Source organism: Lolium perenne, chromosome 3 (genome assembly GCF_019359855.2).
Source record: "Lolium perenne isolate Kyuss_39 chromosome 3, Kyuss_2.0, whole genome shotgun sequence".
Classification (NCBI taxonomy): Eukaryota; Viridiplantae; Streptophyta; class Magnoliopsida; order Poales; family Poaceae; genus Lolium; species Lolium perenne.
In genome coordinates, this window is record NC_067246.2 from 267,956,733 (window position 1) to 267,979,134 (window position 22,402).

Consider the following 22,402-nt stretch of genomic DNA (forward strand, 5'->3'; position numbering starts at 1 on the left):
GTGGTTCGCTGAATCTCTTGTGCTAATTCATATCAGGTTTGACAGGAGGGGTCTTGGATATTTGGCCTCTTGGGAGCTGACCTGATTTTCATTATCTGGACGAGTCGTTGAGGCTGACGTGAGGGAGGACTTGGCAACAGAAAGGAGAGCAAAATGCGACTAACGAAACCAGAAATTGATGGATGGATGCCTTCCCTGTGGTTATTATGGCAGTCCGACTCTTTTTCGGGCCGTATCATGTCCTTCCGGGCGTTGGATCTGCCTCCCTCCGGCATTGCGTAGATAGACAGTCACACAGATAGCAATGGTTTGCAGGTGGTAGCGAGTCACGGGCGCGCGCTACGCTGGTATTGCGCCGTAGCGTCGCCGCACGCGATTCGATCTCGGAGGCATCAAGACGGGTTTTGCCGGGGCCCCGGAGGGCGAAACGACCATTGCTGCTGCGACTGCGAGCTGAACCTGAACAGTACCAAAGGTTATGTATTGTTGCAACAGTTGACAGTGTACTACTCCCGTCACACCAAAAGTGTCTCAACTTTATTAAAATTTAGATGTATCTACTTACTAGATAGTGTCTAAATACATCTAGATTTCGACAAAGGTAAGACACTTCTGATGGCACAAAAGAAGTATATTACATTGCAGAACCGCATTCAGAAATGAAAGAAATGCAGATACTCTTTGCGAACTTCACAGCATACCATTCTAGCCCGGCCTAGCTTGCAAATTGAAGTGCCGAGGGCAGCTATGTTTAGTTCGCCACATCCCCGTGTAAAAATGTAACAGTTGCATGAACCCTGTTCTAGCGTTCTTAGCCCCTTGGTAGTTCGGCGCCATGGAGGTTGTAGCCAAATTGTGTAGATCGGGAGCCTAACTATTTCTTGACATGGAGACGCTCTAGGTGGTTTGGCGCCGACCAGGCCCAGGCGGACAGGTGTGCCACCAGTGCAGCCCGCACAGGGCCCCGGATTTTCGGGGGCCCAAATTCGGCCCATTTACACTACAGTAGATGGTTTTAAGCTGGTAAAAATTATATGGTCACAGTAATATTCGATCTCTACACCACCACCAAGTGAAATAGGGTGGAGACGTTGAGCTAACCAACTATGCGATCGTGTTTTTGTGATGATGTACCTATCATTTAGATACCTTAGCTATCTCCAACAGATTAACCAACTTCCACCTTCATTTTTTTTTTTTGGAATGTTAGACCCATTTTTCTATCTCGGCACAGGGCCCCAAATTTTGCCGGCCCGGCCCTGGCGCCGACCTAGCTTCGGTGCCATAGCCCATAGGGTGTGGCGCGGTCACTCATGCGGCAACGAAAAATCTTGGCTCTCACATGAACAACTTCAACTTCATTCCCTGTATAGAATTTAGAGGAGATTTTGAAATAATTGTGGCGAGCAAGCAAAGCAAACGGGCCAAATTCTATCCACAGGCGCGCGGGGAACCTCTTAGCGAGCAACCAAATAAACCCTAGATTTCGAAATAATTGTGGAGAGGGGTGCATCAGTTTTGTCGAGGAGTCGTATTTATAAAAAAAAAATACCAGGTGACTATATTGCGTGTTTGCACGAGCATGACCCATTCAATAGCGTACGTGCGAGTACTGCATGATGTATGCATCCTATACAGGAGACCGGCTTTTGTGAACATGGGGGCATGTGAACCCACTTTTTGAAAAGTTCCGTTTGTGATGTCAAAACATGTTTCAAAAATCGAAACACAAAATGATTTCCCAGATGATCTCAAATATGTGCCCTGGGCATGAGTTTCGTGACAAAAAAACATTTTATTTTGTCACGGCAAAAAAGTGAAATTTTGCAGGGCTATATTTTTTAGATTCTGAAAAAAAAAGTGGTTTCTCCGCGAAAACTTTCTACGCACACATGAAACATGCGTACGTAGCCGGATATTTTTATTCCAGAATTTTTTTCATATTTAGGATTCACGTGCACCCAGATTTAAACCGGACTTTTCCGAGGCCTCTGCAACAAAGGATGTCCAAGATGTCCAACCGTGCAGCGCAGTACATCGTCGTGCGAGCCTGCGGGGGATGACCGACCGGGCAAGGCGACCTGACATTGCGTTTGCGCCTATGGACACATGTGACCATTTGGGCAGAAGCAACGTCCTACGAAATATAGGGCCAGTACTCGGTACGGTCGTGTTCTTCCTCCCATCAACGGCACACGCCCCGAGGGTGCGAGTGGTCAAACCAGAGGCCGGAGCTAGCTAGGCAGCTAGCTGCTGGGCTAGAGAGTAGAACCACGACCCACGTGTTGGAATTTCGGTCCATATTGAATCAACACAGTAAACATTCATAAATTTCTAATAAATCTTAGAGGTCTATTTGATCCATTCATGTATGGCAGGGGTGGGACAAAAGTTTAGTCTCACATTACTAATTGAAGAAAAGTTAGAGCAGCTTAAAAAAAGAGCTCTTCGTACCATTTGTATGAGAGAAATAATAGGAGGAAATAGAAACTGACCACATGCGCGCTCCTCCTCGACAACGCCGCCGCCGCTCGCTCGCCTCGACATGTCGCGCCGCGGGAATGCCTCGAGCCGAGAGCCTCTCTCTCTTCTTTTTGCCACTTATGAACGGGTATATATGAACAGAAGCAAGAATCGGAAACGTTTTTTCAGTGGGTTGTTCGGTTCACCTCCCTGACCCTTCGTTTCATCTCCTCGTGTGGCTTGTTCGGCTCCTCTCTCTGTGCCTATAAAAGAGGTCGCTCCTCTCCAGAGACAGACTACGAGACAGAACGCCATATGCGCCTACCACTCGGTTCCAAAGCTTTGCGCCGCCGCTCAAGATTTCTCCATCCCATCAACCGGCGTGCACCGCTGGACGGGACAGCAGGCATCCGGAACCCCATCCTTGTGATCCTGTACGGGAGAGAAGCGACAAGGTTTTTGGGGAGCGCTCTAGCGCGACTGCTGGCTTTGACATCGACACGGAGGCCGACGACTACTGCTCCAACGACGATTTCTTCCCCAACATCAGCAACCTCTTCAGCAACATGGCTCTCAACGACGACAACACCACCGATGGTTCCTCTTCTGAACCGTATGTATTCTTGCCTTCTTTTTATAAGATCATGATGTTCTTCCTTCTCGTAGCAACATGTTCAGACTCATTATCAGGAAACACACTGCTCTTATCAGTCTGTTTAGACTTGTTACTCCTTTACTCTATGGTGATTTGCATGACTAGTTTAGTCTCAAATTGTTTAGTCATGTTTTATCTACTGTTTTCTTTAATTAAATTATGGGAAGAATTGCTAATATATTCAACACCACGAGCAGGGGGTGATTTGGAATTTTGGATGTGAGCACACACATCGTCGTGCACGGCGGTCTTGTGCTCGAGTTGGCACCTCCTTGGTACTGTACATACATGTCACCGTACAACATGAGGCACTGGTACACTTGTGCATAATCTTTGTCTATCTGTTCGTAGATGAAGAGATGAAATCGCATCACGTGGAAAAATAGCAACTCTGCAAGACTGCATCTACTTGTTTGTGTAATAAATATTCTTTCTTGTACTTATCTTTCTAAAAGTGTACAATAGTCCATGAGTACTAGTAGTGCTATATCACGTGCTCTTGCAAAAGTTCATCAAAAGTATTACCTTTGGCGATCCAAAAAAAGAGTGAAAATTCAAATTCAGGCCAGGGTTTCAGTAAACCACGAGAATTCAATAAATTCTAAAGAAAACACCAGGCGGCCCTCTTAGTTTCGCAAAAGAGTGATCACCCGGTTTAGCTCGTTCGACGGTGTTTATGTCAGGCCGGCGGCTTTTCTAACAAGATTCGGAATAGTAATGCTCATAATTTGAAATTTGTACTTTTCTAACATGCACATAATAGAGTTTGACCAACATTCAATAATTTTCATAATTTATTAGGATAGCTTGGAAAGATGGAAGAGAGGGAATGTGAAGGTGCTCCGGCAACTAGGTGCCAAAATGACATTAAATTCACAAGTGGCAAACACCATTCTGATTTTATAGTCGTTAAATAGTTCACACATACTAGAATTATCACGAAAGTTACATCTAAACCCTAGTAATTGAAAAAATCGAGATTTTGCCTAGAAGATGGTGAATGGACTATTTTAGAAAATTACAGATCTAACTTCACAGAATGCTGAAATAAACTACTTGTTCAATTTTTAAAACTCTAATTCTTCATATGCTTGCTTCAGCTAAATGCACCAGCAACATAAGCGAAACAAGATGAGCACGAGAAAACTAGCAAGCACAAGGTACATGACAAGATTAACAACACAACATAGTACCATATCATATGAATAACATCTAGAAGAAAGATTATCACAATAAAAATACAAATGAGGAACTCATGAATAGAGATAACAAAGATACCCAGAGACAAAGATTTATCCACATGTTCATTTCCACACACGGAAGCTAATCACCTTGGAGATGTGCGGGAATCATGAATTTTCCCGCAAGCCACGATGACCACCTAATTTTCCTTGAGACCCCACGAAGTTTGGGATCCTTCACTATGGCATGAAGACACCCAATGAGATTCGTGACAAAAAAGTAATGTCTCTTATGCTTAAGAGAAGCCGCAAAATTTATCCATGTGGAAGTAAGCTTGACAATGATGCCCCAAAAAACATACTTATTAACTCATTGTACCTCATGATCCCACTGAACTACAAAGCCCTTATCAGTCATTTTGTAGTAATAGAATTGTCACATGGTATACAACTCACCTACGTCCAAGATCCCAAACATAGGATCGATGGCATCCCACTTGTATTTTTCTTGTACCAATGGACATATATAGAACCTTCCGTCGAGTACCTACAACCAAAAGTGCAGACATTCCATAGAATGCCTGCATGCAAAACAGAAGCACCACAGACAAAGGGTGGCCGGTTTGTGGTCCAAGAAAAGGCAACAATGGTCTTCAGGAAAATGTCATGTCTTGAGTATATATCAGGCCTCTAATTGTTTTTGAACTCGGTCTTGTCGGAAAGGTAAGAATGAGCTTTAGAAGAACATGCAAAACCTTCAATATAAAAACTGTAAAAATTATTTCATATGAAATCCTTTCAGATGAACTTGGGCTTGTTTTGAAGCAAACAACAAGCTCTAAAACCTAAGCCAAATAACAACTAAGAAAGATGATACCAATGAGGCAGTGGTTTGAGATTTCTATGAACGATGCGAGCAAGCTACTCACACGGGAGCCTCCTTGATAGTAGGACGACCAATCCTATAAATTGGTCTCTCAACAACCACCTTGACACCGGTAAAATAGAAACCTATGAAGTTCATATGTGCCTTTGGCTTCAGTATATTCCACTTGAATTAGACAAAGATGATCATGTCCGCCTCAAGTTGGAACATCTTGTTTGATTGTGGTCTCTTCCATAATCCACTATGGCACAACATCATTTAGGAATATCTTCAGATGTTCATTATCACCAAATAGAAGGCAAGTTAGAGGCATGTGATTGCTTCAATATGCTCATTTTGAACTTGCACTTCTCAACTTTCTTAATGATCAAGACTTGACGTTCTTCTCTCATGGGTTGTATGATTTTTCTTTTGATCCAAGCCAATGAAAAGGTACCTAATCCCACACAGAAGCACCACACACACATAGATCATGAATTGGTTCACAAAGCACAATTGGCAATTATTGACCATACCTCTAGACCAGTTTGTTCCCAATTGGTACAATATCTACGCTTTCTGTGTTGATTAACTTGAGTTCACTATTTATTGTTTACTGTGTTGATCCACTATCCATCTTTCCTTCCTTTCTTTATCATGATGATGTATTGAAGGTACATATGAATGCTCCTCAAATCTTAGGGGTGTGAGGTGGGCTTGCTAGCGATGAAGAAGAAAAAAGTGTGTGTGTGTGTGTGTGTGTGTGTGTGGAGGAGGGGGGTGGCTTAGAGGGGATGATAGACACAATACCGGACTAGCAGAGCCAAAGCTTTAGGCAAGTCAGGGTGGTAAAACGGCTGAAGGAACACGCCGGCTGCAAGTGGAGGCCGATGCCATCGGTAGTGAGTGGAGGTGACAGTGGGTCTGCTTTCTTCCTTCCTCCTATCCGGCCCAGGGCCGGCTCGAGGGGGGCGCCCCGGGCCCCCGGAACCAAGGGGGTCCCAAGTCCTAGCTAGCTATTCATAGGTTGCAGCGGACCTTTGACTAGATGGGCCTTGGTTAGCTTCGTTTTTTCACTTTTGTCTGATACCAAGGATTAAATGGGGTCCATCCCATGGCTAGAGACCGACTGATCCGGAAAATTCAACACGGTTTCTCAAGAAAAGATACAACACTATTCACGAGAATTTTCATGCTCGATAAAAAATGGTGCGTTTCCTTTTTCGTTCAGCGCTGATTTTCAATAGTTCATCGATATCAAATTAAGTGATTTAGATTTTTGTAGATTCACATGTATAAAGGTACAGTGTTACACGTGAACCTAGAAAATTGGAGTCACTTAATGTTGTAGAGAGGAAGTAGTTGGCAGTGCTCAAATGAATAGGTACAAACCTAATTTTCTTTATTGTGCGCTAGCATTGTTCATTTTTTTTCTGGACAAGAGAGAGATGGCTAATTGATGGTTCTGTGATTGCCACAAATGCAGGCCGAGAGACGAGAGGTTGAGTTGGCGAGATGAGACTTGCTAAATTAACAACTACGCGCTTGATATAATTTAGATATATACTCTTAACAGATATAATATATAATATTTTATTATCTTTTTAATAGTTATATCAAGGATCCTAATTCTAGTTTTGCCCTAGGTACTCGAAATCTTAGGACCGGCCCTGATCCGGCCCTCCTCCTTTTTGCCTCTTCCTATCCATTACAACCGTGGGCACCTGTTCATAATTGACCGTGCCAACTAGTAGTTCTCACATCATCTTGTAATGTACTCCATGTGTTCTATAATATTTATCATGATTTTAATTCAAATTTAAACTAAACAATAAGGGGTCATAGCTATTGATCGTGACAACTTGCAGTGCTTGCATCATCTTGCAATGTACTCTCTCAGTTCTATAATATTTATCATGATTTATCCGCCTCTGGCTTGGCGCTCGGCGTATCTTTGTCCAAGTCATCATGGAGCCGTCCCCCGGTCGACGTGCCACAACGACATGTGCCTCGCTGCTTGCAGCATGCATGTTCATCGAGTTATAAAGCCTCGTTGGCGATGGTTCATTTTTTGATCTCGCAATGGTGTCGGATCAGCATATATTCTTGTGTCCGTCTCGACGCGGTGGAGTTGGGCGGCTGCCGCTCGCCTCGGTGGTTGCAGAAAATCCTAAAAATCATTTTGTTTTTCTCGATCTTTTAGAGTTTTACCTGCAAATTTAGGATAATCATTTTACTCTGGTTTGTCTTTTATTTTTCACATGTATTGCTTTATGTAACTTGCTTTTCGATTAATGAAGTATGTGGTTGCTCTTAAAAATCCAAACGCGCCTTTAATTTAGACTAAACCATGATAAAAGTTATGAAACGGAGGAAGGAAGTAAGAGCATCCCCACTCGTTTGGGCTCCCCACGCCCAAATCCGGGTGAATTTAGCGCCGGATGGATGTAGTTTTTGGCCTGGGGAGGCCCATTTTTCCAGCCGCGAGCCCATGGACGCGCACCCACCGCGTGCAAAGCGACGGCGCGATCACCTCACCGGGAAGGGCAATCGTCGGAGTTCCCTCGACGCATTGAACCGTCGCGAAGTGGACTGGAGAGCCGGAACGACTCGTCGGGAACGGTCGAAGTGGCCTCGATGCGAGAACCGCCGTAATGGAGCACGAACTCCGCGGAAGAGCAACCGGCGCTCTCTGTCGTCGAGAGACCTACATATACGGTTTTCGACGGGCGACGCCATTCATCTGTTCTCTCGTCACCATCCTCCGTCAACCATGAGCGATATCTCTTGGCCATCGGACACCGACAGCCGAGGAAGCCGCACGGATGGCGCCATTGGTGGGAACCACCGTGCATCGTCCAGCGACGATTCCCCCCCGCCGGGCGGCGCGGACGAGTGGGACGACGAGGAGGAGGACGAAGAGGCCGTGGAGCAGGCCGAGGAGCAGGCCGAGGAAGAGGCCGAGGAAGAGGAGGAGGAGCAGGAGGAGGAGGACGAAGAAGCTGATGAGGACGACGACGAGGACTCAACTTCCTCCGACGAGGAGGTGGCAAGCCGGAAGCGTCGCCGCGACGACGATGAGGCGGGGCCTTCTAAGAAGAAGAAGAAGTAGTTTAGTTTTAAAGTTTTTATATGTAATTTTTATGTTTATTCGAATTATATTCGAAATATATATATAATCTATCTATGTTGCACCACTTGAGAGTTCAAAGCTTTCGTTCGACGAGGGTATTGCCGTAGATCGGGAAGACGAGGGTTTTGCCGTAGATCGGGAAGACGAGGGTTTTGCCGTAGATCGGAGGCCATTGTCGCCGACAAGTTGGGGCCACGCGCGCTTTCGTTTCGTCCGGAGTCCCCGAGCGCTCCCCGGGGGGCCGGGGATGTCGTGGGATCGCCGGATGGATTTAGGCCCAAATCTGGACGAAAACGAGGAACCGGAGGCGCGATTGGGCCAAATTACGCCGTCCGGATGGAAAAAACGCTCGCCGGGGGCCTGTTCGGGGGACGAGTGGAGATGCTCTAAGGTGTGGTATAGATCTGCACTTTGGCCGATTACCGGTATTTTAAGACAACGCCATCAAGTAAATCGGTTGCCACTTGGAGCATCAGTATTTAGACAGTCCCCACGCCACTCTATCATTCTCGCTCGCCCAAATCGAAGCGCCCCCGTATCGACAACGAAGCCTTTCCGAATCCAAGTACCGAACTCTACCGATCGCCACGGCGGGCCAGTGCGCCGGCGGCAGCTGAAGCCATGGGCTGCTGCTTCAGCAAGAAGCGCAAGAAGCATCCGGACGGTTCCGCGGCCCACCTCCCTGGCAGGTACAGGCCGGAGGACCGCGACCCGCCGTCCCCGGAGGAGGAGAAGGTGAAGGAGGTGCTGTCGGAGACGCCGAGCGCCAAGCCGGCGGCGGATCCCAAGCCCGTCGCCAATGCCGTGGCCGTGGAGGAGCAGGAGGTGGTGCTCAAGGTGAAGGCTAGCGGAGATGCCGCGGCGAGCGATCTCGGCAGCTGCTTGTCCCTGGCCACCGACGAGCGGTCCGAGGCGGCGTCCGAGTCGTCGGTCGCGACCAGCTCCGTGGCCGGGCCGGAGCGGTCGCCGGGGAAGCCGGCGGTCAGGCGGCGCCCCGTCTCCGGCGAGCTCGCCCGGCGCGACCGCGCTGGCCCCGTCGCTGCTTACGGCGTCCGGTCCCGCAGCTGCCGCGCCTCGCCGTCCCCTCCGCCGCGGCGGGAGCCGGCGCGGGACCGCTCCGTGCGGAGGTCACCGTCGCCGGCGGCGAAACGGCCGCCTACGACGGAGCAGCATCGGCCCGCCAGCCCGGCTGCGCCCCTGCAGCGGAAGCCGCCCGTCCCGAGCAGGCGCGCGTCGCCGCACCGGGCGCGGGATGCGCCTCCTCCTCCTCCGCCTCCGCCGCCGCCGCTATCCCCGCCACCGCAGCCGGAAGAGGACGCCGTCGCCGAGGACAGAGTCGCGGAGGACAATGCCAGCGGTAATGGTCAAGGCCACGGCGACAGCGACGGGGAGGGGAAGGAGTCGTTGGAGAATCCGCTGGTATCCATGGAATGCTTCATCTTCCTCTGATTGCCGCCGTGCCGATCCTGATTTCCCGCTGTTCTCCTTCGAATGTCCCGGCTAATCCATCGCTTAGGCGCTGTTGTGTGCTGATTAATCAAGCTGCGTGTAGTAGCAGCAGTAGCCAGTAGAAACGAAAGTTAGCAGGTTCGCGGTGTTGTAACGCTGCCGCCATCCTCAGTCGAAATGCAGGTAGCTTTTTGGGCTGTCGCGTTCGGTGGGGGCGTCATCTTGGCTTTTGTTTGTGGGTACTAATCCTACTTGTATTTTGCCGAGCTGTTTAACCGACTGTCAAGCTTACTTCCTGCTTTCAATCGCTAGAGCTTAATTGACCTTTAACCGATCCTCGAGAGAGTGGGAAATTTCAAAGAAAACTCGGCTGTGCCTCAGAGCTATACTGTCTCAGACATTGCAAGAAGCACTTTGGCTTTGGTCCAATTGAACCAGTGTGCATGCCTCGGCCTGATGACCTTTTTTTTTTGAGATGTCGGCCTGATGACCTTGGTTGCTCAACAAGTGCATCAGTCCTGAGAGTTCAGACATCGGATGCTTTCCCACTGTGGATGGAGGGTGTCATCGACATCGAGCAATGGTCTGACGAACATCCACGCAGCTTTCTGATGTAATCAGAAGGAATCAGATCTGCAAAGCACACATCAACCTAGGCAGAAAAAACAGATCTGCAAAGCGCATTGCCCCCCGTCCCCATGCGTTGCGTTGCATCGCCATCCGATGTGATGAGCATGATGATGCGCCGGTGTTAAAATATTTGGCCACGAGAGGTGTCTCATGCGTCGCGTGGGTGGCGCGAAAACGGGGCGTGCGCGCGCGCCATATGAGAGAGATCACGGGATCTCGCCTTGTTTTCTTCCGCTGCTGCACCGTCCTATACCTGTTGCTTGCTGGTAAAGAAGACCAGAGCAGAATTGACGTTTCGGCGCAGGCAGCCTGCTCGCTAGGCAGCGCGGGCCTCTTGTCTTGAACTGCTCTGCTCGCGTCCCGCATTGTCTGTACTGCACTGTTGCTTGCACCTTGCAGCCGTCAGCCACGACTGCGCTGGACTGTTGGTTCGCGTCTCAACGTCCCACTGCAGTGCTCGGTTGATCCAAGCCGCGAAACCAGAATCGAGCTGTTTGACCCATTTTTCTCTGTTTCTCTATATAGCCAGCCCCACGACAATTTCTTCAGCCAATCAGATTGACTTGCGCCTATCTTTGCCACCAGCGGCAAACAGTGTAGATTGCGATCGTCGCCGAGCACCAGCCGACCAGGTACATGGAGTTTTTTTTAGTATATAAAAGGAGGTTGAGAATCGGAATTCTGCATAAAAAAGATGCATACTCCGTGCAATGCAGATGACGCCCTTGTTTTGCTGGTCCAAACTTTGACCACTAATTTGACCATTCAAACATTTGTCGATTATTATGAAAATTATATCATTCGAAATTTTATTAAAATATGAATTTAATGGTATAATATGCAAAGCATATGATTCATGTTTGGTTCATTAAATCAATCATTAAACTTAAATCTTGAAAAATGCTTGCGCCTCTATTGGGAAGGAGGAAGTATAACGATGCAATGTTGGTTGTTTGGTAGCATCCAAGCAACTATGGCGGTGGTCGCGGATCTAGGATTCTGAAGCAGGGTGGTTAGTCATCAATTTCTTTGACACAAATAGGTCAATATCAAAATAATAGCATATAGTTTAACACATAATTTGTTTGACGTCTAGGAAACCGAGATCATCTTCCATAAGGCACATAATCATCCTCCATCGCAGGATTTGAAATGTTTATTTATTGCAAAATAATGTGACATGTTGAAAGCATGCATCCGAACGGCCTGACCTCTTAGGGCATGGCCAATGCATAGCCCCAGGGGCTTTATCTTGGTTCGGGTGGTCCAAATTAGGTTCGGATAAGGAGGCAGCCTCTTCAGCCATAAAGTGAAAAGGTGAGTGAAAATGTGAGAGAGAAAGAGAAAACCCAAATCAGCTTTTGAGAGAAAGACATATTAATGGGACCATAACATGGCATGCATATGTCAAAAGTTTTATCCAAGCCTAGTTGGACAGCTGCTTCCATTGCTCATGCCCTTATTTGCCCTCCAAAAGAGACGTGATCCTTGACATTGACGCCATGTCCTCTTCATTCTTCAAAAATTCTACATCAAACTTATTCAACCTATTTTAGTAATTGGCTGCAATTCATTGGACATCAATCCAATCCTAAACAATTGATCATATTTAAGTTTCAAATAAGCTCTAAAACATATATAGTTTTGAGTTGAAATTACCTAGCTCGGCTTGGAGAGTATGAGGACGAATCGGGCTGTTTGTTGGCCTTCTCCACGGTGTCGGAGCCATGCCGGAATGAGAGCCGGTAGCCAGGAGCCCAGAACAGACCTGTGGCCTGAGGGGCGGCGGCGGCCTCCATGACCCCTGCCCCTCCTAATGTTTAGGGGAATGGAACTAGGGAAGGCCGGAAGGGACGGTGAAGCCAGAGGGGACTAAGGCCTCGGGTGGAGAGGAAAGGCCGGCAGCCGGCCGGCAGGTGGAGAGCCGGAGGCGAGACAGGAAGGAGGGTGCCGACGTGAGCAGGGGCGCCGAACGCGCGCGACCAAACAACCAAACGATGAGGACGACCGGACCGGACGGAGCCTAAGAGCATCTCCAGTCGCGTCCCCCAAACTGTCCCCCAAAGCGATTTGGGGCACGCCGGACAAAAAAACGCTTCCAGCCGCGTCCCCCAAAGCCCTTTTTTGTCCGGCGCCCCCCGATACGGTGTCCGGCACCCCGAGCCCGTCCTCCACGCACACAAGGTGCTCGACGACTTGCCAGGTAGGCATGATTGGCCGCTGTTCGTTGCGTCGTCTGCCTCGGCGCAATTTTATGATGGGATTCGTAGCATATAAAACAAAAAATTTCCTACCGCAAGAACGAAAACCAAGCCAAGATCTAATCTAGTAGACGGTAGCAACGAGGAGATGATGAGACTAACCCTCGAAGATTCGCAAAGCTTAACGAGATTAGATCTCGGGGTGGATGTAGACGATCACTTGCCGCTTGCAAAAGCGCGTAGAAGATCTTGATCTCGACGGTGCCACAATCGGGCAGCACCTCCGTACTCGGTCACACGTTCGGTGTTGATGAAGACGACGTCCTTCTCCCCGTTCCAGCGGGCAGCGGAAGTAGTAGATCCTCCTCGGAATCCCGGCAGCACGACGGCGTGATGGCGGTGGTGGTGGAGAACTCCGGCAGGGCTTCGCCTAAGCGTATGCGGGAGTTGTGGTGGAGGAGGAGGCGGCTAGGGTTGGGGAGGCGGCTAGGGTTTGGGCGCCGGCCAAAGGGGGTCGGCCAGCTTGTGGTCTTGGGGTGGCCGGCCCCCTCCCCTTGCCCCTCCTTATATAGGTGGATCCCCCACGAGTTGTATCCCAAGTCTTTGAATAAGACCCCAAAAGAAAACCTACCTTTGGTGGGAAACCTACTCAAGGAGGGAGTCCTACTCAAGGTGGGACTCTCACCTTTCCTTGGTGGGGGGGTGGCCGGCCACCACAGGTGGAGTCCACCTGGGACTCCTCCCTCTAGGGTTGGCCGGCCATGGTTGTGGAGTCCCTCCGGGACTCCACCTTCCATAGTGCCTTTCTTCCGGACTTTTCTAGAACCTTCCATAAATGCACCGGATCATTTCCAAACTTGGAATATTCTCATTCTCCGGACCATTCCGGAACTCCTCGTGATGTCCTGGATCCCATCCGAGACTCCGAACAAAACTTCGAACTCCATTCCATATTCCATATCTACTCAAACGACATCAAACCTTAAGTGTGTCACCCTACGGTTCGCGAACTATGCGGACATGGTTGAGACTTCTCTCCGACCAATAACCAATAGCGGGATCTGGAGATCCATAATGGCTCCCACATATTCAACGATGACTTAGTGATCGAATGAACCATTCACATACGATACCAATTCCCTTTGTCACGCGATATTTTACTTGTCCGAGGTTTGATCATCGGTATCACGATACCTTGTTCAACCTCGTCTCTGACAAGTACTCTTTACTCGTACCGTGGTATGTAGTCTCTTATGAACCATTCATATGTTTGCAAACTAATTAGACGACATTTCACCGAGAGGGCCCAGAGTATATCTATCCGTCATCGGGATGGACAAATCCCACTGTTGATCCATATGCCTCAACTCATACTTTCCGGATACTTAATCCCACCTTTATAACCACCCATTTACGCAGTGGTGTTTGATGTAATCAAAGTACCCTTCCCGCATAAGTGATTTACATGATCTCATGGTCGAAAGGACTAGGTAACTATGTATCGAAAGCTTATAGCAAATGAACTTAATGATGTGATCTTATGCTACGCTTAATTGGGTGTGTCCATTACATCATTCACATAATGATATAACCTTGTTATTAATAACATCCAATGTTCATGATCATGAAACGATGATCATCTATTAATCAACAAGCTAGTTATACAAGAGGCTTACTAGGGACTACTTGTTGTTTACATAACACACATGTATTAATGTTTCAGTTAATACAATTATAGCATGGTATATAAACATTCATCATAAACACAAAGATATATAATAACCAATTTATTATTGCCTCTTGGGCATATCTCCAACAGTCTCCCACTTGCACTAGAGTCAATAATCTAGATTACATTGTAAGGTACATAACACCCATGGCATTCTGGTGTTGGTCATGCTTTGCCCTAGGGAGAGCTTTAGTCAACGGATCTGCTACATTCAGATCAGTGTGTACTTTGCAAATCTTTACTTCTCCATCTTCGATGTACTCGCGAATCGAATGAAAACGCAGCTTGATATGCTTCAGCTTCTTGTGTGACCTTGGTTCTTGTGCATTGGCGATGGCACCCATGTTGTCACAATAAATGACTAGTGGGTCCAATGCACTAGGAACCACACCAAGCTCAACAATGAACCTCTTCATCCATACCGCTTCCGATGAAGCCTCCGAAGCCGCTATATATTCTGATTCTGTTGAAGACTTTGCCACCGTGCACTGCTTGGAGCTGCACCAGCTTACCGCAGCACCATTCAATATAAACACATAACCAGACTGAGACTTAGAGTCACCAGGATCAGTGTTCCAACTTGCATCGGTGTAACTGGTTACAACGAGCTCTTGGTCACCGCCATGACAAAGAAACATATCCTTAGTTCTTTTCAAGTACTTCGGGATATTCTTGACCGCTGTCCACTGTTCCATTCCTGGATCACTTTGATATCTGCTAGTCAAACTAACAACATGTTCTATATCCGGTCTAGTACACAGCATGGCATACATGATAGAGCCTACTGCCGAGGCATAGGGGATCTGATTCATCCTCTCTCTTTCTTCTGCCGTAGCCGGACCTTGAGTCTTACTCAAGACCTTACCTGGCAACATCGGTAAGAATCCTTTCTTACTTTCATCCATTCTAAACTTCTTTAGAATCTTGTCCAGGTATGTACTTTGTGAAAGCCCTATTAGGCATCTTGATCTATCTCTATAAATCTTGATGCCTAAAATGTACGCTGCTTCACCGAGGTCCTTCATTGAAAAACACTTATTCAAATAACCTTTTACACTGCTTAATAGTTCTATATCATTCCCAATCAATAATATGTCATCTACATATAATATCAGGAATGCTACAGAGCTCCCACTCACTTTCTTGTAAATACAGGCCTCTCCATGGTACTGTATAAACCCGAAGTCTTTGATCACCTTATCAAAGCGTCGGTTCCAACTCCTGGATGCTTGCTTCAGTCCATAAATGGAACGCTAAAGTTTGCATACCATGTTAGCATTTTTAGGATCGACAAAACCTTTGGGTTGTACCATATACAACTCTTCCTCAATGTCACCATTAAGGAACGCCATTTTGACATCCATCTGCCAAATCTCATAATCGAAAAATGCAGCTATTGCTAACAAAATCCTCACAGACTTTAGCTTCGCTACAGGTGAGAAAGTCTCATCGTAGTCAACACCTTGAATTTGTCGGAAGCCCTTTGCGACAAGTCGAGCTTTATAGACAGTAACATTACCGTCAGCATCTGTTTTTCTCTTGAAGATCCATTTATTCTCAACAGCCTTGCGGCTATCAGGTAGATCTACCAAAGTCCATACTTTGTTATCATACATGGATCCCATTTCGGATTTCATGGCTTCTTGCCATTTGTTGGAATCTGGGCTCATCATCGCTTCTTCATACGTCGCAGGGTCCTCATCATTGTTGTCCACAATCATGACATTTAGACAAGGATCATACCAGTCTGGAGTGGTACGTTCCCTTGTCGATCTGCGAGGTTCAGTAGCTACTTCGTTCGAAGTTTCATGATCATTATCATTAGCTTCCTCTGTTACCGGTGCGGGCGGCACAGGAACATCTTCCGGTACTGCGCTACTCTGATCAACGAGAGAAGGTTCAGTAACCTCGTCGAGTTCTACTTTTCTTCCAGTCACTTCTTTAGTGAGAAATTCTTTCTCAAGAAAGGTTCCGTTCTTGGCAACAAATATTTTGCCTTTGGATCTGTGATAGAAAGTATACCCAATAGTTTCCTTAGGGTATCCTATGAAGACGCATTTCTCCGCTTTGGGTTCTAGCTTGTCCGGTTGTAACTTTTTTACATAGGCTTCGCAACCCCAAACTTTAAGGAACGACAGCTTAGGTTTCTTATTAAACCACAATTCATACGGTGTCGTTGCAACGAATTTAGATGGTGCCCTATTTAAAGTGAATGCAGCTGTCTCTAATGCATAACCCCAAAACGATAACGGCAAATCAGTAAGAGATATCATAGAACGAACCATATCTAAGAGAGTTCAATTACGATGTTCGGACACACCATTGCGCTGTGGTGTTCCCGGCGGTGTCAACTGTGAAAGTATTCCGCATTTCTTTAAATGCATGCCAAACTCATAACTCAGATATTCGCCTCCGCGATCAGAACGCAGAAAGTTGATCTTCTTGTTACGTTGATTTTCTACTTCACTTTGGAATTCCTTAAACTTCTGGAAAGTTTCGGATTTATGTTTCATGAAATAGATATACCCATATCTACTCAGATCATCTGTGAAGGTTAGAACATAACGATAACCACCGCGCGAGGCTACACTCATTGGTCCGCACACATCGGTATGTATGATTTCTAATAAGTCTGTAGCTCGCTCCATAATACCAGAGAATGGATTCTTAGTCATTTTTCCCATTAGACATGCTTCGCATCTATCAAGTGACTCAAAGTCAAGTGACTCAAGTAGTCCATCGGAATGGAGTTTCTTCATGCGTTTCACTCCAATATGACCAAGATGACAGTGCCACATATAAGTAGAATTATCATTCAATTTAATTCGCTTAGCATCAATGTTATGAACATGTGTATCACTACTATCGAGACTTAATAGAAATAAACTATTCTTCTCAGGTGCATGACCATAAAAGATATTATTCATAAAAATAGAACAACCATTATTCTCAGACTTGAATGAATAACCGTCTTGCATTAAACAAGATCCAGATATAATGTTCATGCTCAACGCAGGCACTAAATAACAATTATTGAGGTTTAAAACTAATCCCGAAGGTAGATGTAGAGGGAGCGTTCCGACAGCGATCACATCGACCTTGGATCCATTTCCAAAGCGCATCGTCACTTCATCCCTCGATAGGCTTCGTTTATTCCGTAGTTCCTTTTTCGAGTTACAAATATGAGCAACCGAACCAGTATCAAATACACAGGCACTAGTACGAGAACCAGTGAGATAAACATCTATAACATGTATATCAGATATACCTTTCTTCTTCTTGACAAGGCCGCTCTTCAGATCAGCCAAGTACTTGGGGCAATTACGCTTCCAGTGCCCCTTTCCATTGCAGTAATAGCAGTCAATATCAGGTTTAGGGCCACCCTTAGGCTTCTCAGGAGGAGGCGCGGCAGCTTTCTTGCCGCCCTTCTTGAGGTCCTTCTTAGGTTTGCCCTGCTTCTTGAACTTGGTGGTCTTGTTGACCGTCAACACTTGGTGCTCTTTCTGTATCTCAACCTCAGCAGATTTTAGCATGGAGAAGAGTTCAGGTAACTCCTTGTTCATGTTCTGCATATTGTAGTTCATCACGAAGTTCTTGTAACTTGGTGGCAGTGATTGGAGAACACGATGAATACCCAGCTTGTTAGGGATGATAATCCCCAAGTCACTGAGCTTCTTCGCGTGTCCGGACATAGCGAACACGTGCTCACTAACGGAGCTGCCCTCTTCCATCATACAGCCAAAGAACTGTTTCGAGGCCTCATAGCTCTCCACAGCCGCATGAGTTTCAAAGATAACTTTGAGCTCATTGATCATATCACAAGGGTCATGGAGCTCAAAACGCTTTTGGAGCTCTGCCTCTAGGCTGCACAGGATGGCACACTGAACTTGAGAGTACACTTTAGTCTGATTCTCGAAAGCATTTCTTTTTTTCCTCGGACACTGCAGGAGGTGGTGGGGGTCCTAGCGGTGCATCAAGCACATATTGCAGATTTCCGCCATTGAGGAAGATCCTCACATGACGGAACCAGTCGGTGAAGTTGCTACCATTGCTTTTAAGCTTTTCTTTTCTCTAGGAACTGGTTAAAATTGATTGATGGGGACGCCATGATCTACAAAACATATTTGCAATAGTTTAGACTAAGTTTATGACAAATTGAGTTCAAATTTTAATTCAACAAAATTAAAAACTAGATGAACTCCCACTCAAAACAATATCCCTCGCATTGCTTTAGTGATCACACGAACCAAATCCACCACACCAAGTCCGATCATCACGAGACAAGATGTAATTTCAATGGCGAACACTCCAAGTGTTCATCATATCAATCATATGATTCATGCTCTACCTTTCGGTATCCCATGTTCCGAGACCATGTTTGTACATGCTAGGCTCGTCAAGGCAACCTTAGTATCCGCGTGTGCAATCTGGCTTGCACCCGTTGTATGCACATGTAGAATCTATCACACCCGATCATCACGTGATGCTTCGAAACGACAAGTCTTAGCAACGGTGCTACTAAGGATGAACACTTTATTATCTTGATATTTAGTGAGAGGGATCATCTTATAATACTACCGTCGCGATCTAAGCAATATAAGATGCATAAAAGGATTAACATCACATGCAATTCATATGTGATATGATATGGCCCTTTTGTCTTTGCGCCTTTGATCTTCATCTCCAAAGCACGGACATGATCTCCATCATCAACGGGCATGATCTCCATCATCGTCGGTGTAGCACCAAGGTCAATGGCGCCGTCTTCATGATTGTCCTCCATGTAGCAACTATTACAACTACTTTGAAATACTACTCAACATGAAATTTAAAGACAACCATAAGGCTCCTGCCGGTTGCCACAATACAATAATGATCATCTCATACATATTCATCATCACATTATGGCCATATCACATCACCAAACCCTGCAAAAACAAGTTAGACGGTTCTAATTTGGTTTGCATATTTTACGTGGTTTAGGGTTTTCGCATAAGATCCAATCTACCTACGAACATGAACCACAACGGTGATACTAGTGTTGTCGATAGAAAGAGTAAGTTGGATCTTTACTATAGTAGGAGAGACAGACACCCGCAAAGCCACTTATGCAATACAAGTTGCATGTCGAGCGTGGAGCAAATCTCATGAACGCGGTCATGTAAAGTAAGCCCGAGCCGCTTCATCCCACTATGCCACAAAGATGCAAAGTACTCGAACTAAAGACAACAAAGCATCAACACCCACAAACAATTGTGTTCTACTCGTGCAACCAATCTATGCATAGACACGGCTCAGATACCACTGATGGGATTTGTAGCATAGAAAACAAAAAATTTCCTACCGCAAGAACGAAAACCAAGCCAAGATCTAATCTAGTAGACGGTAGCAACGAGGAGATGATGAGACTAACCCTCGAAGATTCGCAAAGCTTAACGAGATTAGATCTCGGGGTGGATGTAGACGATCACTTGCCGCTTGCAAAAGCGCGTAGAAGATCTTGATCTCGACGGTGCCACAATCGGGCAGCACCTCCGTACTCGGTCACATGTTCGGTGTTGATGAAGACGACGTACTTCTCCCCGTTCCAGTGGGCAGCAGAAGTAGTAGATCCTCCTCGGAATCCCGGCAGCACGACGGCGTGGTGGCGGTGGTGGTGGAGAACTCCGGCAGGGCTTCGCCTAAGCGTATGCGGGAGTTGTGGTGGAGGAGGAGGCGGCTAGGGTTGGGGAGGCGGCTAGGGTTTGGGCGCCGGCCAAAGGGGGTCGGCCAGCTTGTGGTCTTGGGGTGGTCGGCCCCCTCCCCTTGCCCCTCCTTAAATAGGTGGAAGCCCCCAAGAGTTGTATCCCAAGTCTTCGAATAAGACCCCAAAAGAAAACCTACCTTTGGTGGGAAACCTACTCAAGGAGGGAGTCCTACTCAAGGTGGGACTCCCACCTTTCCTTGGTGGGGGGGGGGGGGGTGGCCGGCCACCACAGGTGGAGTCCACCTGGGACTCCTCCCTCTAGGGTTGGCCGGCCATGGTTGTGGAGTCCCTCCGGGACTCCGCCTTCCATAGTGCCTTTCTTCCGGACTTTTCTAGAACCTTCTAGAACCTTCCATAAATGCACCGGATCATTTCCAAACTTGGAATATGACTTCCTATATATGAATCTTATTCTCCGGACCATTCCGGAACTCTTCGTGATGTCCTGGATCCCATCCGAGACTCCGAACAAAACTTCGAACTCCATTCCATATTCCATATCTACTCAAACGACATCAAAACTTAAGTGTGTCACCCTACGGTTCGCGAACTATGCGGACATGGTTGAGACTTCTCTCCGACCAATAAGCAATAGCGGGATCTGGAGATCCATAATGGCTCCCACATATTCAACGATGACTTAGCGATCGAATGAACCATTTACATACGATACCGGTTCCCTTTGTCACGCGATATTTTACTTGTCCGAGGTTTGATCATCGGTATCACGATACCTTGTTCAACCTAGTCTCTGACAAGTACTCTTTACTCGTACCGTGGTATGTAGTCTCTTATGAACCATTCATATGTTTGCAAACTAATTAGACGACATTCCACCGAGAGGGCCCAGAGTATATCTATCCGTCATCGGGATGGACAAATCCCACTGTTGACCCATATGCCTCAACTCATACTTTCCGGATACTTAATCCCACCTTTATAACCACCCATTTACGCAGTGGCGTTTGATGTAATCAAAGTACCCTTCCCGCATAAGTGATTTACATGATCTCATGGTCGAAAGGACTAGGTAACTATGTATCGAAAGCTTATAGCAAATGAGCTTAATGACGTGATCTTATGCTACGCTTAATTGGGTGTGTCCATTACATAATTCACATAATGATATAACCTTGTTATTTATAACATCCAATGTTCATGATCATGAAACGATGATCATCTATTAATCAACAAGCTAGTTATACAAGAGTCTTACTAGGGACTACTTGTTGTTTACATAACACACATGTATTAATGTTTCGGTTAATACAATTATAGCATGGTATATAAACATTCATCATAAACACAAAGATATATAATAACCAATTTATTATTGCCTCTTGGGCATATCTCCAACATTTTAACCATTGATTTTGCTTCAGACATGGATAGCGACGACGAGATGCTTGCCCTACTGCTGGAGGATGAGCAAGCCTTTGACGACGACCACCGGGAGCATTTGCTGATCACCGCGTCCCTCCAGAACATGCTTGACGCCGAGGCGGAGAAGAGGAAGAGGCCGCACCGAGGTGGATCAAGGCCGGGGAGAAAGAAGTCCAAGCCCCGGTAGAGGATGGAGGAGCATACCATGCTGCACAACGACTACTTCGCAGATGGTGCAACACATGAAGACAATTTTCGGCGCCGGTACATGATGAGCAAGGGTTTATTCATGAATATCCTCCACGGCATTCGAGAGTTCGACCCCTACTTCAATCTCAAGCTCGACGTTGTATGCGTTGTCGGGTTCTCGTCGATTCAGAAGTGCACTGCCGCCATGAGGATGCTTGCATACGGAGCACCTGCCGATACACAGGACGACTACCTTCGCATGAGTGAGTCTACTGCCGATACACATAACGACTACTTGAGAGGGCCAACTGAGGAAGAGACTGCAAGGATCATGACACAAAATGCTGCCAGAGGATTTTCTGGAATGCTTGGAAGCATCGATTGCATGCACTGGTCATGGAAGAACTGCCCGTTTGTTTGGCAATGTATATACAAATGGTGTCATGGATATTGTAGTGTGGTGCTTGAAGCTATGGCAGATTATGACATGTGGATTTGGCATTCTTTTTTTAGCATGGCGGGATCACACAATGACATCAACGTGTTGCAGCAGTCTCTGGTGTTCAAGAGACTAGTGGAAGGGTATGCTCCACCATGCAACTATGAGATCAATGGCCACCAATATACCAAAGGCTATTATCTAGCTGATGGTATATATCCAAAATGGGTCACTTTTGTCAAAACAATCTCGAATCCATCAGGTCTGAAGAATTCTCACTTTGCTACGCGACAGGAGGCTTGCAGGAAGGATGTCGAGCGGGCATTTGGTGTGCTTCAA

At 46.7% G+C, this 22,402-nt stretch overlaps 1 protein-coding gene across 1 annotated transcript; it reads left to right on the top strand.

Annotated features, from left to right (window-relative positions):
- Positions 1 to 8,686: 8,686 nt before the first annotated feature.
- On the top strand, positions 8,687 to 10,051 carry LOC127344025 (uncharacterized). Its single transcript, XM_051370252.2, has one exon. The coding sequence runs from the start codon at positions 8,919 to 8,921 to the stop codon at positions 9,744 to 9,746; it is 828 nt and encodes a 275-aa protein (XP_051226212.1). The 5' UTR covers positions 8,687 to 8,918; the 3' UTR covers positions 9,747 to 10,051.
- Positions 10,052 to 22,402: the final 12,351 nt, after the last annotated feature.